This window comes from Maniola jurtina, chromosome 17 (assembly GCF_905333055.1).
Source record: "Maniola jurtina chromosome 17, ilManJurt1.1, whole genome shotgun sequence".
Lineage (NCBI taxonomy): Eukaryota > Metazoa > Arthropoda > Insecta > Lepidoptera > Nymphalidae > Maniola > Maniola jurtina.
Window position 1 is genome coordinate 8446835 of NC_060045.1, and position 18814 is coordinate 8465648.

Consider the following 18814-nt stretch of genomic DNA (forward strand, 5'->3'; position numbering starts at 1 on the left):
TCCCGTGGGGACTGATTGATTTTCCGGGATAAAAAGTTGCCTATTCAATAACAGGGACGCAAGCTACCTCGGTAGCAAATTTCATACAAATCGATCAAGCGGGTAAGTATTTAGAAATCCCGCGGGAACTCTTTGTTTTTCCGGCATAAAAAGTAACCTATGTCCTTCCCCGGAATGTATCCTAAGTCTGTACAAATTTTCATTAAAATCGGTTCAGTGGTTGAGCCGTGAAAACGTAGCAGACAGACAGACGGACAGACAGACTCACTTTCGCATTTATAATATTAGTAAGGAAGTAAGGATTAAGCAATTAAATATTACTTGATTTAACGGTGAAGGAAAATTACACGCCTAAGAGTTCATCATAATGTCTTCAAAGGTGTGTGATGCCAATGCGCACTTGGCTAGTGTGAGTCGGGAATCGAACCCATGACCTGTTCATCCGCAGACAGACATGCTAACCAATAACTATTTACTAGACCAACGGGGTCGTATACAGTGCGTCACACATAACTCGTATACCTACCTCCAAGGCAATAGTGTACACAGACATCTTCTAGGCAGTGTTTCAAAGCTAATAAAGCATCAATGCTTTCCAAAATTCGTTGAACGCAATCCTATCTTTTTTTTTTTTTAATCTTTATTTTAAGAGATTATATTCGCTGGGCGAATATGCCTCTCTATATAGCTGCAATATAGTGCATTCTAAATCTAAATGAATCTAGATTAAAATCTAGCCAGTAATCTAGCCAGTATCTTATATACATATGAAAGAAAGAATAGGATTGGCATCGAGAGAAAAGACAGGAGTTGTTGTTGTCTTTTCTCGATGCCAGTATCTTGCCTAATAAATAGCTCTAGGATACATAGGTATCCTAGAGCTATTTATTAGGCAAGATATATAAGTAGGTTTTCCTAGTATTGTAAGTTTGTTCGGGATGAAACGAAAATCTCTAGATCTAAAACCTGTATATATCTGTACCTGTAGCCTGTGTATATCTGTACATACGCGAGGCCAAAGATCTGAAGTTCTACGGAAAAATCTTTTTTTTTATTCACTATAGGTAAGCGCTTGACCACAATCACACCTGATGGAAAGTGATGATGTGGTCTAAGATGGGACGCGTTTACCTAGAAGGTGCCTAAGACAAAGCTTTTATCATTATATTCGTCAAGCGCACTCTTAACTTGCATTAAAAATACAAAACCTTATGGTTAATTATTTATTACAATAATTAATTAATGTAGAAGGCAAAAAATAAAAATAATGTACAATTTACTTTTATCGATTTTATTAAAAATGGATACGCTAAGGTTTAAACGGACGGTCGACAAATGTTTTGCGATACATAGGTAATTAAATGCTTATATATTTTGCAACATTTATCGACTCTGGTTTAGATACAATATTATAAAAATAAATTGTCTTCGATGTCAGTGCCATTTTTGCTTATGGATACTTAGATATCTTTGGAAATCAAACACCTGTTATTTTCTTTCTACATTATAATATTTGTACAATTGGATAGCAGGTACCTACGTTTTTTTTTTGGTTAATACGGTTTACATTTATCGTAATAATATTATAATATCAACACGTCGTAGATGGTAACACTTAAAATATTTTATTTACGTTAAAGCCATTTTTATAGTCCACTTTTGATAGGTCATAGCGGTACCTACATAAGGTAGGTATATAGGTATGCAATGCACACAGAAATCCAAATAATACGGGTATACACTTGGTAGGAGCACCCACATAATATTATTGAAACCTGCAATGAAAAATTAAATACCTTTATAAGTATAGCAGAGACTATGTAGTTTTTATATACTTAACAAATTAAATAAATTAGATAATAATATTTTATTGGAAGTCAATCTTTTAGAAACCGAACTGTATGTCTGCCTATTCTTTTTTTACCATGTACGTCCTTGCTTCTTAACCATTGTCAAAAGTGGCTTATTAAAATGGTTTTATTATTACTATAATAAAGTAGGTAATATTATAACTATTCCAACAAGCAAAATGAACAACATTAATATTGGACGGGTTTAATATGTTGAAGGCAATGGTACAACATTGTATAAGCTTTTTATTTAATGACAAGTTTGTGTTTAAATGCGATCTCATATAAGACGATAATAAGTATAGACCTAATAAGTAAAGTCTAAGATAGCAACCTGGAACGGGTAATAATGGCAGTTTATTAAACTGATACCCTCAATAGAATCATAAGCTGCATAGAAAATTGATGCTTGTAGCAACATGGTTTAGAGTCGATCCATCGACATACAAAAACAACTTATGCAGTTTTTCTACAGTACGACCTTTCATTCCTTCTGTATCGCAGTTTTTTTTTAACACCGAGTCACAGTTTACGACTTAGACGGGAACTGGTGACAGAACGTTGTCACAGTTTACGATCGGGAACTGGTGTCTAAACTTTGTGGCTACGACGTTACTGGCAGGCGTCAAAATATGTTACTTACATTTGACTGTTTTTCTTTGATTTCACGTCTCCTATTAACTTAATATTTGACAGATCGTTGATTCAGGATCAAGCCAAGATTTCCCTATCTAGAGCGCTCACTATTGACACAATGCATTATTGCAACAAGAAAAGCATAAATTCAGCCAATCACAACAATCGGTTGTAATAATGATTAATGCAGGATATAAAAAAATTGCTATCCCTTTCACAATTTAGGAAAAGGACAGCATTATGTATTCTTAGACCTCTCAATATTGTAGTTTACTAGAGTTTATGTGCAACCGAAAGCTTAAATTAAGATTTATTTTTAAAGAAATTACAAACTAACAAAAATAGAATAAAGTAGGTACCTACATAAAAAATATGCAAAAAAATAAAGTGGTCTCGAATTTGACTTTTAATGTCAAATTTGCACTTACTAGCCATATATTTTTAATGCTGGCAGTGCTCTTCTTAGTTGAAATTTGAAACGCGTAGTTCGTATTCGACATTAGCGTGGGAGGAATTCAGGACCAAAAATATGGCGGTTTAAAGCTGGCCATAGACAAACAATTATTAGTACAATATAATAATTATTATTATATAATTCATAAATTAATATTTTTAATGCTTGCTGTAAAGATAAGTAGCAATAGCTGCTGCGAACGCAAGTGGGAGGGAGACGGAGATAGATCCAGCTCCATTGCAGAGGTCCTTGTCACACACGCTGCAATATTTGCTCTGTTTGTTGACATCCTGCGACATTTTCAGAGCATTGCACGTGGTCTGGCTGGCCGGGTTCACATCCAAGCAAGTACGGATTGTTGTTCCGGATTCTGAAAAGAACAAATTTTTTATAATTCAATAGAGCCGGCTGCACGCACGAAAAAACATGACTCATGCGGCGTTACCTCGCTCTGAGGCGTTCCATGTAAGGCTTGAAGTGCAAGCGAGAGCGCGGAACGAGCGACAAAGAAGCACAATCGGCCTTTGTTGTCACGTTCAACTATCGTCAGTAAACCGACTTTACAGACAACCAATTTTTTTCAAAGGGAAGTCAGTATATTTTGACGGATGACAACGACCATACATCACCCTCAGTTCTACTAAGTAAATCTAATATTATATCCGTAGGCATGATGTAGGATATAAAAAATACACTATGTTTATGGCCACGACGCTTAACTAAACTGATAGTTCTAGAATTAGTGCTAACCTTTCCACAGTGTTTTTGTGAAAATAGATACCTACCGAGCATTTTTTAGATCTGTCAATTTCGAGAATGTGTTCAACCGGATTAGCACCATCGGATATCGAAGAACAAATCAAAAGAACAGTTATATTATTGAAGCTGGTTAAAAATACTGCATCAATGTTAAGTAATAATGAAATTATGGAACATAATATAATACTCGTAATATGAAAATTTTCTTGAGTAGGTATTTCAAACAGATGAACCTATTGGAAATTTGAATACATTATTCACTAGTCGAGGGTGATTTATATCTATTATACTGATACCCGCGACTTCGTCTACGTAGACTACAAATTTCCAACCCCTATTTTACCCTTTTAGGGGTTGAATTTTCAAAAATCCTTGCTTAGCGGATGCCTACGTCATAATAGTTATATCCATGTCAAATAGGCCCATTCGTCCGGTAGTTTTAGCTGTGCGTTGATAGATCAGTCAGTCAGCTTTTCCTTTTCAACCCCCGAACCAAAAAGAGGGGTGTTATTAGTTTGACGTGTGTATCTGTGTATCTGTCTGTGACATCTTAGCTCCTAAACTAATGTTTAGGAGCTACGATGTCACAGAAAACTTTAGTTTCTTTTGTTTGAAAGGTGACTTGATCGAGAGTGTTCTTAGCTATAATCCAAGAAAATCGGTTCAGCCGTTTGAAAGTTATCAGCTTTTTTCTAGTTATTACTGTAACCTTCACTTGTCGGGGGTGTTATAAATTTTTAATTTACACTTGTATATATTTAGATTTTGATACTAACGCATGATGATTTTGTGGCATTGCCTCGGCGCGCCGGGCACGGAGTGGATCAGCTCAGCGGGCAGGATCTGGCTCAAGTAGCCGCGGTTGAAGTTCACAGAGTCCTGGCTGTTGCATTCCTGGAATCAATATTTAAAGTATTTCAAATAACTATAGCTACATTACATAATATTATGTTATCGGGAGGTCGAGGGTTCCGGGCACGCACCTTTAACTTTTCGGAGTTATGTGCGTTTTAAGCAATTAAGATAATAAATTATATCACTTGCTTTAATACAATACGATAGCGAAATCTTTATACCCATTTTTTTAAACAAAGTATAATTTTTTAATACTAAGACAAAAACAATATTATTGTAAGAGTTACACATTTTCGTACATATAAATAGATAGATGGATAATTATATAGTTCGATAGATAGATAGAAAGATAATAAATATATTACACATAAATGTATATATAACATTAAATAGAACAGAAGAAACTAACTTTACAGGTAAGTTTTGATTCGTCAATAGATTTACTGGTTTGGAATCCCTGACCGAAAAAGCAATAGCAAGAAACTCGGTTTATATCCCTATAAGTAGGTGCGGTATGTTTGCGCTCCCGATCGGCCTGTGACCTCACTAGGGGGACAGTTTTACGATGTCCTATCGTAAAACTGTGCTAGGGGTCATGCCTGAAAACCAGCGCTGCAGTCGACTGACTGCCGCATCAAGCTTAGGCAGCGCCCCGTTCAGCAAAATTAGATTAAGTTAGTTTTAAGAGGGCTCTCTCCGTCACTCGTTTCATACAAAATGTGGTTTTCCAGATTTCTGTTAAAATATTCGGTTTCAAAGTTACGCGGTCTTAAAAATTCACACACAAATCTTTGAGCCCTTGTAATTTTAAAATTACATATTTTTAGAAAAATCTAAAACACTATAGACACAGATATTAGTTTCTAGAATATGTCTGCAAAACATGGACTTTGGTTGCTTAGTATTCAAATGAATTTGGAACTACGTTTGTATGAAACGAGTGACGGAGAGAGCCCTGTTAAGAAGTGGGTGCTTGGGTCTTAGGTAACCAGAGAGCATAAACGTTGATAGGCTCCTTAGTTCCCTGGGAACTATGGCACCCTATATTCTGTTTGTAATTATCATGTTATAAAATTTTGGCTGAATAAAAGATATTTATTATTATTAAGGAAAACATCGTGAGGAAACCTGCATGCCTGCGAGCTCTCCATAATGTTCTCAAAGGTGTGTGAAGTTTGCCAATCCGGACTTGGCCAGCGTGGTAGAGTATATTTAGCCAAACCCCTTCTCATTCTGAGAGGAGATCCGTGTTCAGTAGTGAGCTGACGATGGGTTGATGATCTTATAACAATTATAAGGGAAAGTGCCCAAACATTACGATCGCATCGGTACTTTTCGTAGGTGGGTAGGTAACTTTTCCAAGCAGGTACTTAACCTTAATGGGAAAAGGTTCATAACAACCGGCGCTTTCCCTTCTACTAGTCAAATGAGTCTAGACCTCGAACAAAAATAAAACAATTCACGTACCACTAAAAGACTCTGGTTGGGGACGAAGGGGTCCTTGCATTTGGGGTCCGACTGGGAGTTGCATTGGTAGCATCTCATGCAGGAACCTGAAATCAAAACGAACATAACATTAAATAATAGTATTTTAAAAATAAAGTCTTCTTCAGTGTTTATGTTTTGGCACTAAAGTAACTGGACTGTAAACTGGAAAGTAAAGGACTGGACAGACCCCTCAAATGCCCTCAATATAATATAGGCACTATGTCCATTACTATTATGGGTTGACAATGACATCAAAGGTAAAGCCTACGTTGTCGTATTAGTTTACAAATTGCGAAAAACCAAATTAAATTTGAATTTCACGGGCAGACCCGTCGCAACCACCTTAAAGGAAATAGAAGAAATGGACTGTTTCCTTTTTTCCTACAAAAAAAGTCGATTGCGCAACAACGCTAGGTACCTACGTTTGCGACACGAATGAGTAGGAACAACGAAAACATGAGTAGATAGATATACGTGAATGTGCGTTTCGTTAGACTAAAATAGAATCGGGTGTGGCATACACCGGATGCCGGTTAAATTAACCATGAGCGGATCAACCAAACTTATCAGTTATTTGGTATACCTATCCATTTAGGACTGTCATCTGTAATGTTGACATTTTATTTCTACCTACCTATAAGAACAAGAAATTTACACTACCCAACTACCAACTAGGTTTTACTCTTACTACAAGAAATTTAAACTCAGCTGGGACATGCGTACTTCTAAACTACACCACGATCTCAGCTTAGTAGATTAAAAATAGGCCCTGTCCTAAATACTATAATCTTGCCTACATGATACTGTGATCATTGTTCTATTTTTAATGGTGAACTATAAGGTACAGTGACCTTCCAATAAATAAGTTTAGTAAAATTTTTAAACTAATCTATGTCTTCGGTTTAAAAATATCTATTAGCTCGAACATTCAAACATTTCTCGTTACAGTGTGTTAGTGTTAGAAAGAATTTGTTTGGAATTGAATTCCGTTGTGGGATATGTAACAGATGTTGTTCACCTGTGTTATTTTCGGTAGGTATGTAGGTACGACCTGTCGTCATGTAGTATGTACATGTACTACAAAACACAAACACACTAGTGCAAAAACTGTTTTTTACCTCCACCAATTGGTCCGAGAGGCCGGAAATTAGGAGGTGCTTGATCAAAGTTGTTAGAACTATTATTTTGTTTTCTCTGCATTTTGCTTCAGTATTCTAATAAATAAAGTAACATAACGCCATGCGTGGCAGGTTCATGAAGGATTAACACGAAAATTAGCTCATTCATTGCAATAATATATTTATCATTGGTCAAAAGTGAGAATTCTTGTTACAAAAGACCATTTTAGCCAATAGTGAGTGTCATACTATAAAGAGGATTGTCATAGCTACAGTGCAGAGAACAGTCTCTGTATCTAGTTGCCAAATTTTGTCGGTTGGTGGTAGGTCTAGTAACTAGTTTCAGAAGTAACCTTACAAATATCCAACAGTATCTAATTCCCTCAAAATCAATGAATCAAGTACCTCGAAATATGTTAAAGTACCTATAACCGAACATAGGTCCTTCCTTGAAACACGTCTATCCTAACGCATTTTTTTTTAATAATTTCAGTTTAATCTTTATTTGATACTAAACTTCATAATTTTTAAACATTTGTGTTGTACTTTGTTTTTCATAATATTATTACTAGCCATGACACCATACACCTATACCATTCTTCATGACATCATTTTTCATGACACTTGGATCGGTAAGATAAGGCTGACGATTAGTATCGTCAACTAACTATGATACTATGTATCTTATTTGTATTAGAATCGAATACAGCGGGAATCGATTAGGTACAAGGTGTTAGATATTGCTCCAGGCAAGCTGAGGTTAGTACTGATGTGTACATGTAACCTACCAAAAACTAATACCCATGGAGATTATGACTTAAAGAATTTGTTTAAAACTCCAATGTAACACCCCTGTAAACAGCTGATCACGGAAATTAACTCGTACAAACTTCTGTGAACTCGAGCGAGCGTTTGAACGTTTGTCAAGTAGCAGGGACAACGAAAGAATCTATGGCACTAACTATTTGGAATCAGATAATAATTTATCTATCTAATGTATACGAGTACTGCCAAACTCTACCCTTCCGTACTCGGGTAGTAATAAATCTAAGTAGATCTGTTTGTGTAAGTTCAAACGAAGTTTTAAGTGAGTCGAGTATAGTTATTATAACTACTATGTAAGTATCAAAGTAATATTCTATATCCATTCAATAATTTATTATGTCAGACGCAAACAAAGTACTTAAGTAGAAATATGAATTCAGGAAAGGAATTGATAAAAGGGAATTCGAAATCCGTGACATCTCTGCGTGATAAATCGTCATGGAATTGGATCTTCAAAACAAATATATATTTTCCAAGTTAACTAAATACATTTTAATATTATATCGAGTGGACATTAGTTTTGCGAAATATTACCTATTTTAACTTTTATTGTATCAATTTTGTGGTTTTTATGGGGTTTTCTTAGAAAAATTTTGCTTATGACGTTTTCTTTTATGCTTTTTTAAATTGAGTTTAGTCAATTTAAGAAAAACTAACTGTTTAGGTAAATAAAAAACTAAATAATAACAAGCGAAATAATCAAGTGGCTTGGTTTTTGCAACATTTTGTACACAACTTCTATTGACATCTAAGACGTAGGTGCGCGTTTTTTTCACCGATGACATCAGCGTAGGTACCTTTTATATATTTAGTTCATGATCAAACGCCTCACCTTCGAGTTTACACTAGGTATATAATAAACATGGTAAGCTAAATGCCGGCGGAATATTTTGCTTTACTTACTTGTTCACAGGATTAACCTCTGTTCCATTCATGATGGTCCCAATGTGGTAAGGGTCATCTACATTCCCTATATGCAAAACGAGATCGCCTATACCTAATATAGTCCTAGTGGATTAATCTGTACAGTTTACCTCTCTATATGAATAAAAGAAATAAGATCACTGTAGTGATAAGGTGTATCTTTGCAGTTTGCACCCTAGCGTAATTGTTTTTCTTCTTGTTTTTGAAGTCTATGTTCTGTGTTTTGTCGCAATAATTTTTTATACTACTTACTACTATTTCTACTTCTACTACTATTACTAGAGACCCACCCTGGCCTATCTATGTTATAAAAAATCTCTATGCAAAATGTCAAGTTTTTAGATAAAGCGCAGTGTAGCGATTTAAATTTCGTTAATGTTCCTGTCTTCCCACGAATAAGATATAAACACCATATAGGTAGGTATAATAGGCCAAAATTTAAATAAAAGCCATCGCTTAATCTCAAGGCCACATTAAGCCTAACTTATGAGGGAACCGACAACCATAATACCTACTAATTTTTTTTTATAAACTTTCTGGCGGCTTCCCAAATTTAGCACATTTAACATCATTGCTCTTAATGTCCCGTAATACTAGTTTTTTGTGTAATTATTTATGGGTGATAAAAAAAATTCAGAGAGCGTTTTTCATGGCCACTTTTAATAATGGTTAGGTATTTTTTGGCTGTTTTTCGCAACACAATTTTTTTCCATAACAAGTTAGACCTTGGCTGAAAATGACGCAGAGATGGAAGCGTTTAAATAAATAAATAATATAGGTAGCTATTTATATGCAAGAACGTTGGTACAAGGAAGATAGAAGTGTACAATTATAATAGTCAGAGGCCTATAACATTCGAATAAATCACATCTATTCTCAACGTATTTAAAGGTTTCTTAGAGAACACCTAATTACACTGAAGATCAAAATCATCTCAAATTAAAATTACCTGGCCTGAAAAAAGTAAAAAATCGCAAAAAATGCTCTAATAGAAGGAGTCATAACCTTCAGTACCTAATCGAAATAACAACACAGACATCGAGGAATTAAGACAATGTAAGCCAGAAAAGGATCAGAAACAGCTTGTTAATTTCGCAATAGACACAAACGACGTTTCTCAATTGATGTTAAAAAGGTCTACCTAGGATGTTTCGCACCAATTTCCTAATTGGACCAGTCATACGACTCACAAGAGTACTTAATATTCTCTTTAGTAGATTGGTACTTGCATGTGTGCCTCTTTGTCTCATTCCTTGATAAGTAGTGACCTCGTTGAATATAGTATCTTAATGGGACATTTTTTATTTCTTTTTAATTGCTTGACTGCAAAATGGAATGAATGACGTAATAATGTAATAACTCATTATTTAACAGAAACATCAGTTATCAGTTTTTATTTAAGTGTTTATTTAAGTACTAGATGATGCCTGCGACTTCCTCCGCGTGGATGTTGAGTGTTGACTCTTTGATTTTCCGGGATAACAAGTGTAAATTAAAAATTTATAACACCCCCGACAAGTGAAGGTTACAGTAACTAGAAAAGAGCTGATAACTTTCAACCAGCTGAACCGATTTTCTTGAATTATAGCTAAGAACACTCTCGATCAAGCCACCTTTCAAACAAAACAAACAAAATTAAAATCGGTTCATTAGTTTAGGAGCTACGATGCCACAGACAGATACACAGATACACACGTCAAACTTATAACACGTCTCTTTTTGGGTCGGGGGTTAAAAAATAGCTGTCCGTTCCCGGCATGACCCGTCCTTTTATTTGTGCTATAAGACATTGCTATCTGCCAAATTTTACGATTCTCGGTCAGCGGAAAGTACCCTATAGGTTTTAATTTCCTTGACGAAGTGATCCTATCAGAGCTAGTCCGCACAGTGAATAAAAATCGCACGATTTTTTTCGCAATTTTGTAACACTTGCAATCATATAGAGCGACACTGCGATTTAAAAGTCGCGCGGAATAAAGCTGTGAGTTGATACGAGTATTTTTTGCAATATGGAATATAAATCGCGCGTTTAAAATGCGCGAGAATAAAAATCGCTGTGCTGGCTAGGCCTAAGGATCTCTTTCCTTGCTCTGGAGATACGGAAACCTATAAATCAACGAGATTACCTAATCAACGTAATGTCTACGAATTAGAAATCCTAAATTTTCGCGAACGAAGGTAACTTAGTGAACGGACTAAGGTAGGTATATTACGTTTTTCTAGTAAAAAGATCCCATTTAACTAATACTTTAGGTATAATTTGATTAAATAAAACGCACTATGCATGAAATGAGTTAAATAAAGAGTGCGGTGAATCAACAGCGGTTTATGAAGAAAAACGTAGCTATAATAATACAAAAACACTAAGGTACTTAAATCCTAGACATATAAGTAATCTTATGGTATTTTCCATGATTACACCTACGCTACTTATCCTTCCAAAGGAAAATAAACTGCCAATAGCTATAAAAACAACATGTATTTTCCCGCGATTTCATCCGCTGGACTGAGGTTTTTTGAAAATTTCTTAGGAATGCTTTGAATTATCCGTAGTAAAAAATATCTATGTCTACAGATTGCTAGCTATATCCATGCTATATATATGTGCCAAATGTCAAGATGATTTCGGTGGTTGAGCCAAACTATTGATTTGCGGCGGATACGCAACGGAGATCACCGAAAAGCTTAATGTGGACCCACCCTAAGGTTGCGTTCAGTTGAAAACGAATTACTTATCTCTGAAAAGCATCTCTTTGAAAGATGAAAAATGAAATTACTGAACGCGAGTAGCGACTAGCGAGGACGAAATTGAATTAACTACTTAATGCAGAAGGTGTAAAAATGAATAGAAGCATATTTTTAAATCTAATAAACTTTAGATATTAATATCTACTTCAGAGTAAGTAAAGTCTAGTCTAGGGGTTTCACTGTGCTTTGCGATAGCCTGGGGAATGGCGGAACTGTGCAAGGCGCATCGCATGTTAGAACTATTTTGTGATACGATTTGATAACTTAAGATAATTTATTTAAATAAGGAAAAGAGAGTACTTAGCTATTTCCAATTTCATTTCAGCCCTAATTTGAGCTATTGTGCTCAATATCTATCCATCTTATTCATTGTAACTATTGTTTTTCCTAACGATTATTCGTTATATTATATTATCTAGTTAATAATCGATATTAAGATATTAAATTCTTTGGAGCTTTCTTTGAAAAAATAAATCTATAGCTACACACAAAAAAGGCAGGTAATTAGGTAGGTATCTTCTTTTACAAGGTTGTCCCAAAAAAATCACAACATGTGAAGAAAGTTGCATTATAAAAAAGCTTGGGAATCCCTGGTTTAGTCCATTACTATTGGTAATTAGTAAATCTAGGTTAGGGTATAGGCACATAGGTAATGTGAATTTCGCACGAGCAGAGATGCGAGTGATAGTAAAGGCATGCATTGTTATTGCAGTGGCTTTTATAGTGTAACTAATTAACGTGAATCGATGACTAACAAAAACAATTGACATGGTCTTGTGAACTATTCCTAGGTAACCTAACTACCTAAAGAACCTTTGTTCTATAATAGGTATCCTCATTGCTCGTAAATACTTGAAAAATATTGAACTGTGTGAATGTGAGTCAGGAGTAACATAAACAAATAAATATGGCAAAATATGGCATTAGACTCTTCACACTGATATTAAAATATGACAGATTTATTTCAACACGCGTCATTAATAGACCACCTAGAGGTACAAAAGTAGATACTCAGCCATAAAACGAATTTTTCAATGAGTAAGTATTAAAAATGCATGCAACTTCAGCATCAAAATCTTTATCATCGACGAAATGTCAATGAAATCAGCAGAGGGGCTGAAATGATCTCGGCTCACGTATTTTACGGCGGGACTAGTGCTGCTGTCGTCGTCGGCGTCGTTTAGATTTGCAGTGCCAAAAGATACGTCTCATTGCGGTTCTAGCTCTTGTCTTCTGCGGGTCAGGCCGTTTACGATTTTCTACTGGTTGCGATCTTCAAGCTGTTTTACGTCGAAGCAACAACGTGCAACAATGTAGCATGCTACAAAGGATAACATTAATTTTGCGACCTACAGCACGCGGTAGTCTATTTTATGCCGCTGTCAACGCGCAGTCATAGCGTTTTTAGGGTTCCGTACCTCAAAAGGAAAAAGGGAACCCTTATAAGATCACTTTGTTGTCTGTCTGTCTGTGCGTCCGTCCGTCCGTCGTGTCTGTCAAGAAAACCTATAGGGTACTTCCCGTTGACCTAGAATCATGAAAGGCAGGTAGGTAGGTCTTAGCACAAGTAAAGGAATAAATCTGAAAACCATTTTGTGGTTACATCATTAATTTTTTTTTTAAATGTGTTTCAATTTTCAAAGTAAGATAACTATACCAAGTGGGATATCATATGAAAGGGCTTTACCTTTAGACTCTAAAACATATTTTTATTTATTTTTATGCATAACTAGCTTATACCCGCGACTTCGTTCGCGTGGATGTAGATTTTTTAAAATTCCCGTGAGAACTCTTTGATTTTCCGGGATAAAAAGTAGCCTATGTGCTAATCCATGGTATAATTTATCTCCATTCTAAATTTCAGCCCAATCCGTCTAGTAGTTTTTGCGTGAAGGAGTAACAAACATACACACACACACACACAAACACACACACACACACATACAAACTTTCTCCTTTGTAATATTAGTGTGATAGTTTTTGATTTATGGTGGAAAATGTCGGAAAAAATACTCCAGTACGGAACCCTCGGTGCGCGAGTCTGACTCGCACTTGGCTGGTTTTAGTCTAGGCGCGCAGTACAATTAGAATATTAACACTAGTACGACAGTTTGGCAACGATTCTTACTACATTTTAAATACTTGTACCAAGGGACCCTGTGGCATGCAAATTACTCTGGCGTAAATGAAGCTTTAATTCTAATGTCGATGACTCGTCCAAAAAACACAATAAGTAGCAAAAACAACAATTCCAAATTCAAAGCCACGTTACGAAACGTGAGTAAAATTTTGAACCGATATAAGGAAAACGTGTAAATTGCATGATCAATGAGTTTGTATCTTATAGGTATCTATTAAGTACTAAAATTTAGATAAAATAATTATAGACTAGGTTTTTCTCGCCAAAGGTTTTAATAATCGCACGGGAACCTTTTGTTTTTACCCCAGGATGCTAAACGGTTAAAGAGATGGGCCGTGAAAAGAACAGACAGATAGACACACTTACGCATTTATTATAATAAATATGTCCTTGATAATGTTATTTGTGGTCGAGGGCCGAGGCCGTTCTATGCTATGAGATCATCTGATGATAATAATGATTAATATAAATAAATCTGTCCGTCCAACTATTTATCTATGTGTGTGTATATATGTGCAAGTGTGTGTGTGTTATGTATGTGTGCTTGTTGTTATGTAATTTTAATGGTCAAACTGATTAATGCGCCAATTTAGTTCCTACAAAGTAAATTGGAACTCAAGGACAATTTATTAATTACCAAATGTAAGATTACAACAACTATAGGTACAAAACGTTAGTACGTATGTCAGACTGACGGACTGACATATCATCAACGTACACGTACAGCTCAAACTGAAATACTAAACTAAACTAAAAAACTGAAATTTGCATGTACCTACTTGTAAGTATCCTGCTCAGATTTTTTTTTTTTCAAAAATTAGGTGTATCGAACTTTGGTCTCTCAGAATTGGCCGACGCGTGACGTCTTAACCACTAGGCCACTTAACCACTATAATGCATACAAAATGAGATCTCACTTGCCTATTTAACTTTGTGTCAACTGTCATGTTAATAAAGTACGATTTCAGTCCTTATTTTATAGGTGAACCCACAGAGTGAGCCGCACTTTTGACATGACAGTTGACACAGAGTTAAAATGGCGAGTGAGTTCTCATTTCGTACGGACTATACAGAGTTTAATCTAGACAAAAAATTCGTTTAGTGACGCAGTCGTTAAGTCTGTACTCTGGACTTACGCCAAAAATCGAAACAAAGTAGGTATGCGTGTACCACATAATTTTAACGTTTATTTCGAACTATTGTTCCAATCCAGATACATACCTAATTATTCATATTGTACATAATTGTTCGGGGATTCAGTGAAAGAATTTTCAGAATCGCTTAGCTCTGGATAGGTACTCCACATTAAATACAAAATCACCGACCTCTTTATATAATTACCTAGTGTAGATATATTCCACATACACCGGAATGCAAAATTAATTACTTCATAATTGATGATAGCAAAGTTGTTTATCATTCACTCTACCAACTTAAAATTATAAAAGGTGCAAGTTGCATAATTTTAATGTTTAATTCAAACAATTTTTGCAATACATATAACTACTCACATGATATTATGTAGTCCGCCCACATGGTTATGTAACATACAATTAATTATTTACTTAACACTTAATTGATGATAGTAAAGTTGTTCGTCATCCTTTATTACTTTAAATAATTGTAATTGGTGCGTAAACCGCATAATTTTAACGTTAATTTGGACTATTTTTCCAGATGGTAAAGTCACTTATGTAGATCACATGTATAGCTATGTATAATATGATTAATTAACTCTAAATTGATGTTAATAAAGTTGTTTGGCGCAACCATTACTTTAAATTATAATAGTTATGTTGCTACATCACGAAATTGGTACCTACTCGAGTCTCTGCTAGCTATTGTATTGTAAACCTAATTTGGCAACAGTTTCGTCACATCCTATTAGATCATAAGTCAGTTTCTCTTCGCATGTAGCAGTAGCTTTCATTCATGGCTTTATTCGAGTTTGTTTTCATTCATTCACCTACCTATTTACGTCGAATGCACTAAGTAGCCCTTCCCGAAAGGTAGAGAGTTGCTCATTCAAATTATTGGTACCTAATTACCTACTAAGTATGTACATTACATTCTTATTTATTTAAATCATCGTGTAGATATAGGTTTTTGCAAAATTTATGATTCCCTTAAAAATTCCACTGGGACAAATTAAATTATTTAAAAAAAATGCAAATGACATGTCTGTCTGTCTGTGTATTACTTATTTCATGACCAATCCGATAAACTGATTTTGACGTTTGTAGAAAAACATCCCAGTGACGGACGTACAGACTACAGACCTGCGTAGGCTACATTTTAGTCCGGAAAATCAAACTTCTAAAAACTAACCCACGCGGACGTATATTCTCTATCGGAGTTTGTTTTTGTGGATTTTTATGGAATTTTGGAATTTAATAAAAAAAAATTATTCATAGACAATGTGACGAATGACGACACTCTAATGCTACATAATTAATTATCTATTCGTACTACCATGTACTACTTACCGCTTCAAAAGTACATACAGATTAAATAGAGAAATAAATAAGGTTTTAATGTCTGAAGAAACCTTGACAGACAAACCGGATTTATTATTAGTCATAGGTACTTACCTACATTATATAGCAAGGATTAACAATGAGCAATAAAAAATTGATTGTTCTTCATACAAGTTTCATAGGTTGTACCTAATTGGTACATACATTGGTACATTGGTTGCATAGTATATATACTTAAATAGATAGTAATGAATAAGATACAGACCAACCATACTGTAAAAAAATTGTAAATAAATCAAACTATGGTAATTTTTGTTTGTTTGCATGTCTGGAACGCCTAAACCGCAACAGAAAATCACATACGAAATTGCACCGGCCTATTTGAATATACCTAAGCCAGTTATTTCAAACATGAAAGACCAATTTTGGTATAGGTAGGTACCTACTTAAGGGCTTACTAATACCACTAATACAATCGATATTAATTAATATTATAAATGCGAAAATTTATCTGTCTGTCTGCTCGCTTTTTACGGTATCTATTAAACCGATTTTGACGTAATTAAGGCGGAAAAAATAGTGGAAAACTAACTAGTTTCCACGGGATTTTTGAAAAACTAAATCCATGCGGACGAATACGTGAGTATCAGCTTAGTTAGTAAATAAATTAAACTAACTAAAGCGTATCAAATAAAATCACTGAAGGTACGTTTTAAAACTAGTGAATCGTAAAACTATTTTTTGTATAATATTGAGGCTGAACTTCGGAAAACTAATCATAGTACCTAGTTCTATTCTTAGAACTAGAGCTTTTATAAAAAAGTTTCATTTTGAAATACCTATTTCCAATAGAGCCAGTAGGACGGCAAAGCTGAACGCTGTCACTCCACTTCGGGCCATGGTAATTGGTAAACTATCGACAGGACTTCAAGTTAATATACGGGCGAACTCTCGCGACGTGTTGTAGGGACTGAGACGCCGACGCTCTCACCGACATAGCGTCGCCGGCTAACGCATTTACGGTTTACGCGTACGGTGAATGTGCTTTGTGAAAATTCCGGACAATCCTGCTTTTCATTGGGCATTTAATGTTACCTACACTGACGCCAGGAAGGCTTTGATTTCATATCACCGGTAGCCTATTACAGGATCAAACTATTCCTCAAAATGGAAGCTCAGAGTTATTCAGTGGGCAATGGAGAGAACTATGCTTAGAGTTTGTCAACGTGATCAATTCAGAAACGAGATATTATAGGAGAACCAAAGTAACCGACTAAATGGCAGTGGCCGAGGCTCACAGTTAAAAAAAATCGGTATACGTTAGGATCCCAAGGTGCTAGAATGGCAGCCTAGGAGCAGAAAGCGTCGAATCGATTTTCATGAAACTCATCTGATAAATAAGATTTCTATGACAATAATATTATATTCTATACGCAACGACGCGATGTGTTGTTGAAGTAGGTTGGCGAGTATCAAGTAAGTTTCTGTTTTATGTATGTACCTATGCATTTATTAGTTGTATTGCAATTCCCCGCCTTACAGTTCTATTAGATAAGTTCTTAAAAAGTAGGTACGGGTTGCCTAGAGGAGATTTCTGTTAGTAGTAAGAAAGGTTGTTTCTAATAGCAATAAAGATATTTAAATAAATAGATAAATAATTGACATGGATCGAGGAAATCTGAAGGGAAACGAGAGTTACCGATATAGCTCAAAAAATTAACTAGCTAAGGTACCAGTGGGCAGGATTATGTACGTTGTAGAATCCATGGACGCTGTGGCAGACGTGTTTAGAACTGACGGTCTAATGGTGGTGGAAAGTGACTGGACGAAAAAAGCGGAGGACCGAAGTGCGATCTATGTTCAGAAGGAGATGCAAATGGTCTAATCACGATGACGATAATGAAGCTAGAAACTTATTAAAAGTGATCAAATTATATCTAAAACTATTTATGCCATTCCTAATCCTCTCGAACTCGTGGTGACATTACTTTTCTTCTACTGGCGATAATAAATACCAGCACATAGTAAAGTTTTTGAATATGTAGCCACTAGCTTTACCCAGATATTTTTCCATCTATTTTCATGACTATTGCAGGCGTGCCTTATTTTTCGGAAAACAAAATAATATCATTAACCTTAATGTGCCCAAAGGTGTCAAGTGAATTATTGTAATTCAAGATGGCAATAAAGTTTGTTTACTACAGTGGAATAGGTGGTGAAGTTGAGGCCGCCAACTCCAAGGTCTAACACAATATGACGTATTCTAAATGTAGTAGGTACCTATTACATTGTTGCGATTTTTTTTTGCACTAAAAAAAGTTTTTACACAAAACTTCTAAAATACTTGTGAAATTCTGTTTGTAAAATTTTTTTGTTGGCGTGAACAACATGCCAACAAAAAACACGGTTTGGGTAGGTATGAGGCGGGGGGACGCCCCGCACAACCGAATGTCACCCGCACTGTCCCGCACCGAGTTAGCGCGGAGGCTTTCCGTGGGGTTTCCCCACCCCGATTGCCATCTCCACCTGTCGTGTACTAT

At 35.5% G+C, this 18814-nt stretch overlaps 1 protein-coding gene across 1 annotated transcript; it reads right to left on the reverse strand.

The window, feature by feature from the left end:
• Positions 1-1275: 1275 nt before the first annotated feature.
• Positions 1276-17270, reverse strand: LOC123874043. Its single transcript, XM_045919201.1, has 4 exons — positions 17114-17270; positions 6022-6107; positions 4476-4593; positions 1276-3310 (listed from the first exon to the last, which is right to left on the reverse strand). The coding sequence occupies exons 1-4, from the start codon at positions 17172-17174 to the stop codon at positions 3099-3101; spliced, it is 477 nt and encodes a 158-aa protein (XP_045775157.1). The 5' UTR covers positions 17175-17270; the 3' UTR covers positions 1276-3098.
• Between the last annotated feature and the right edge of the window lie 1544 nt (positions 17271-18814).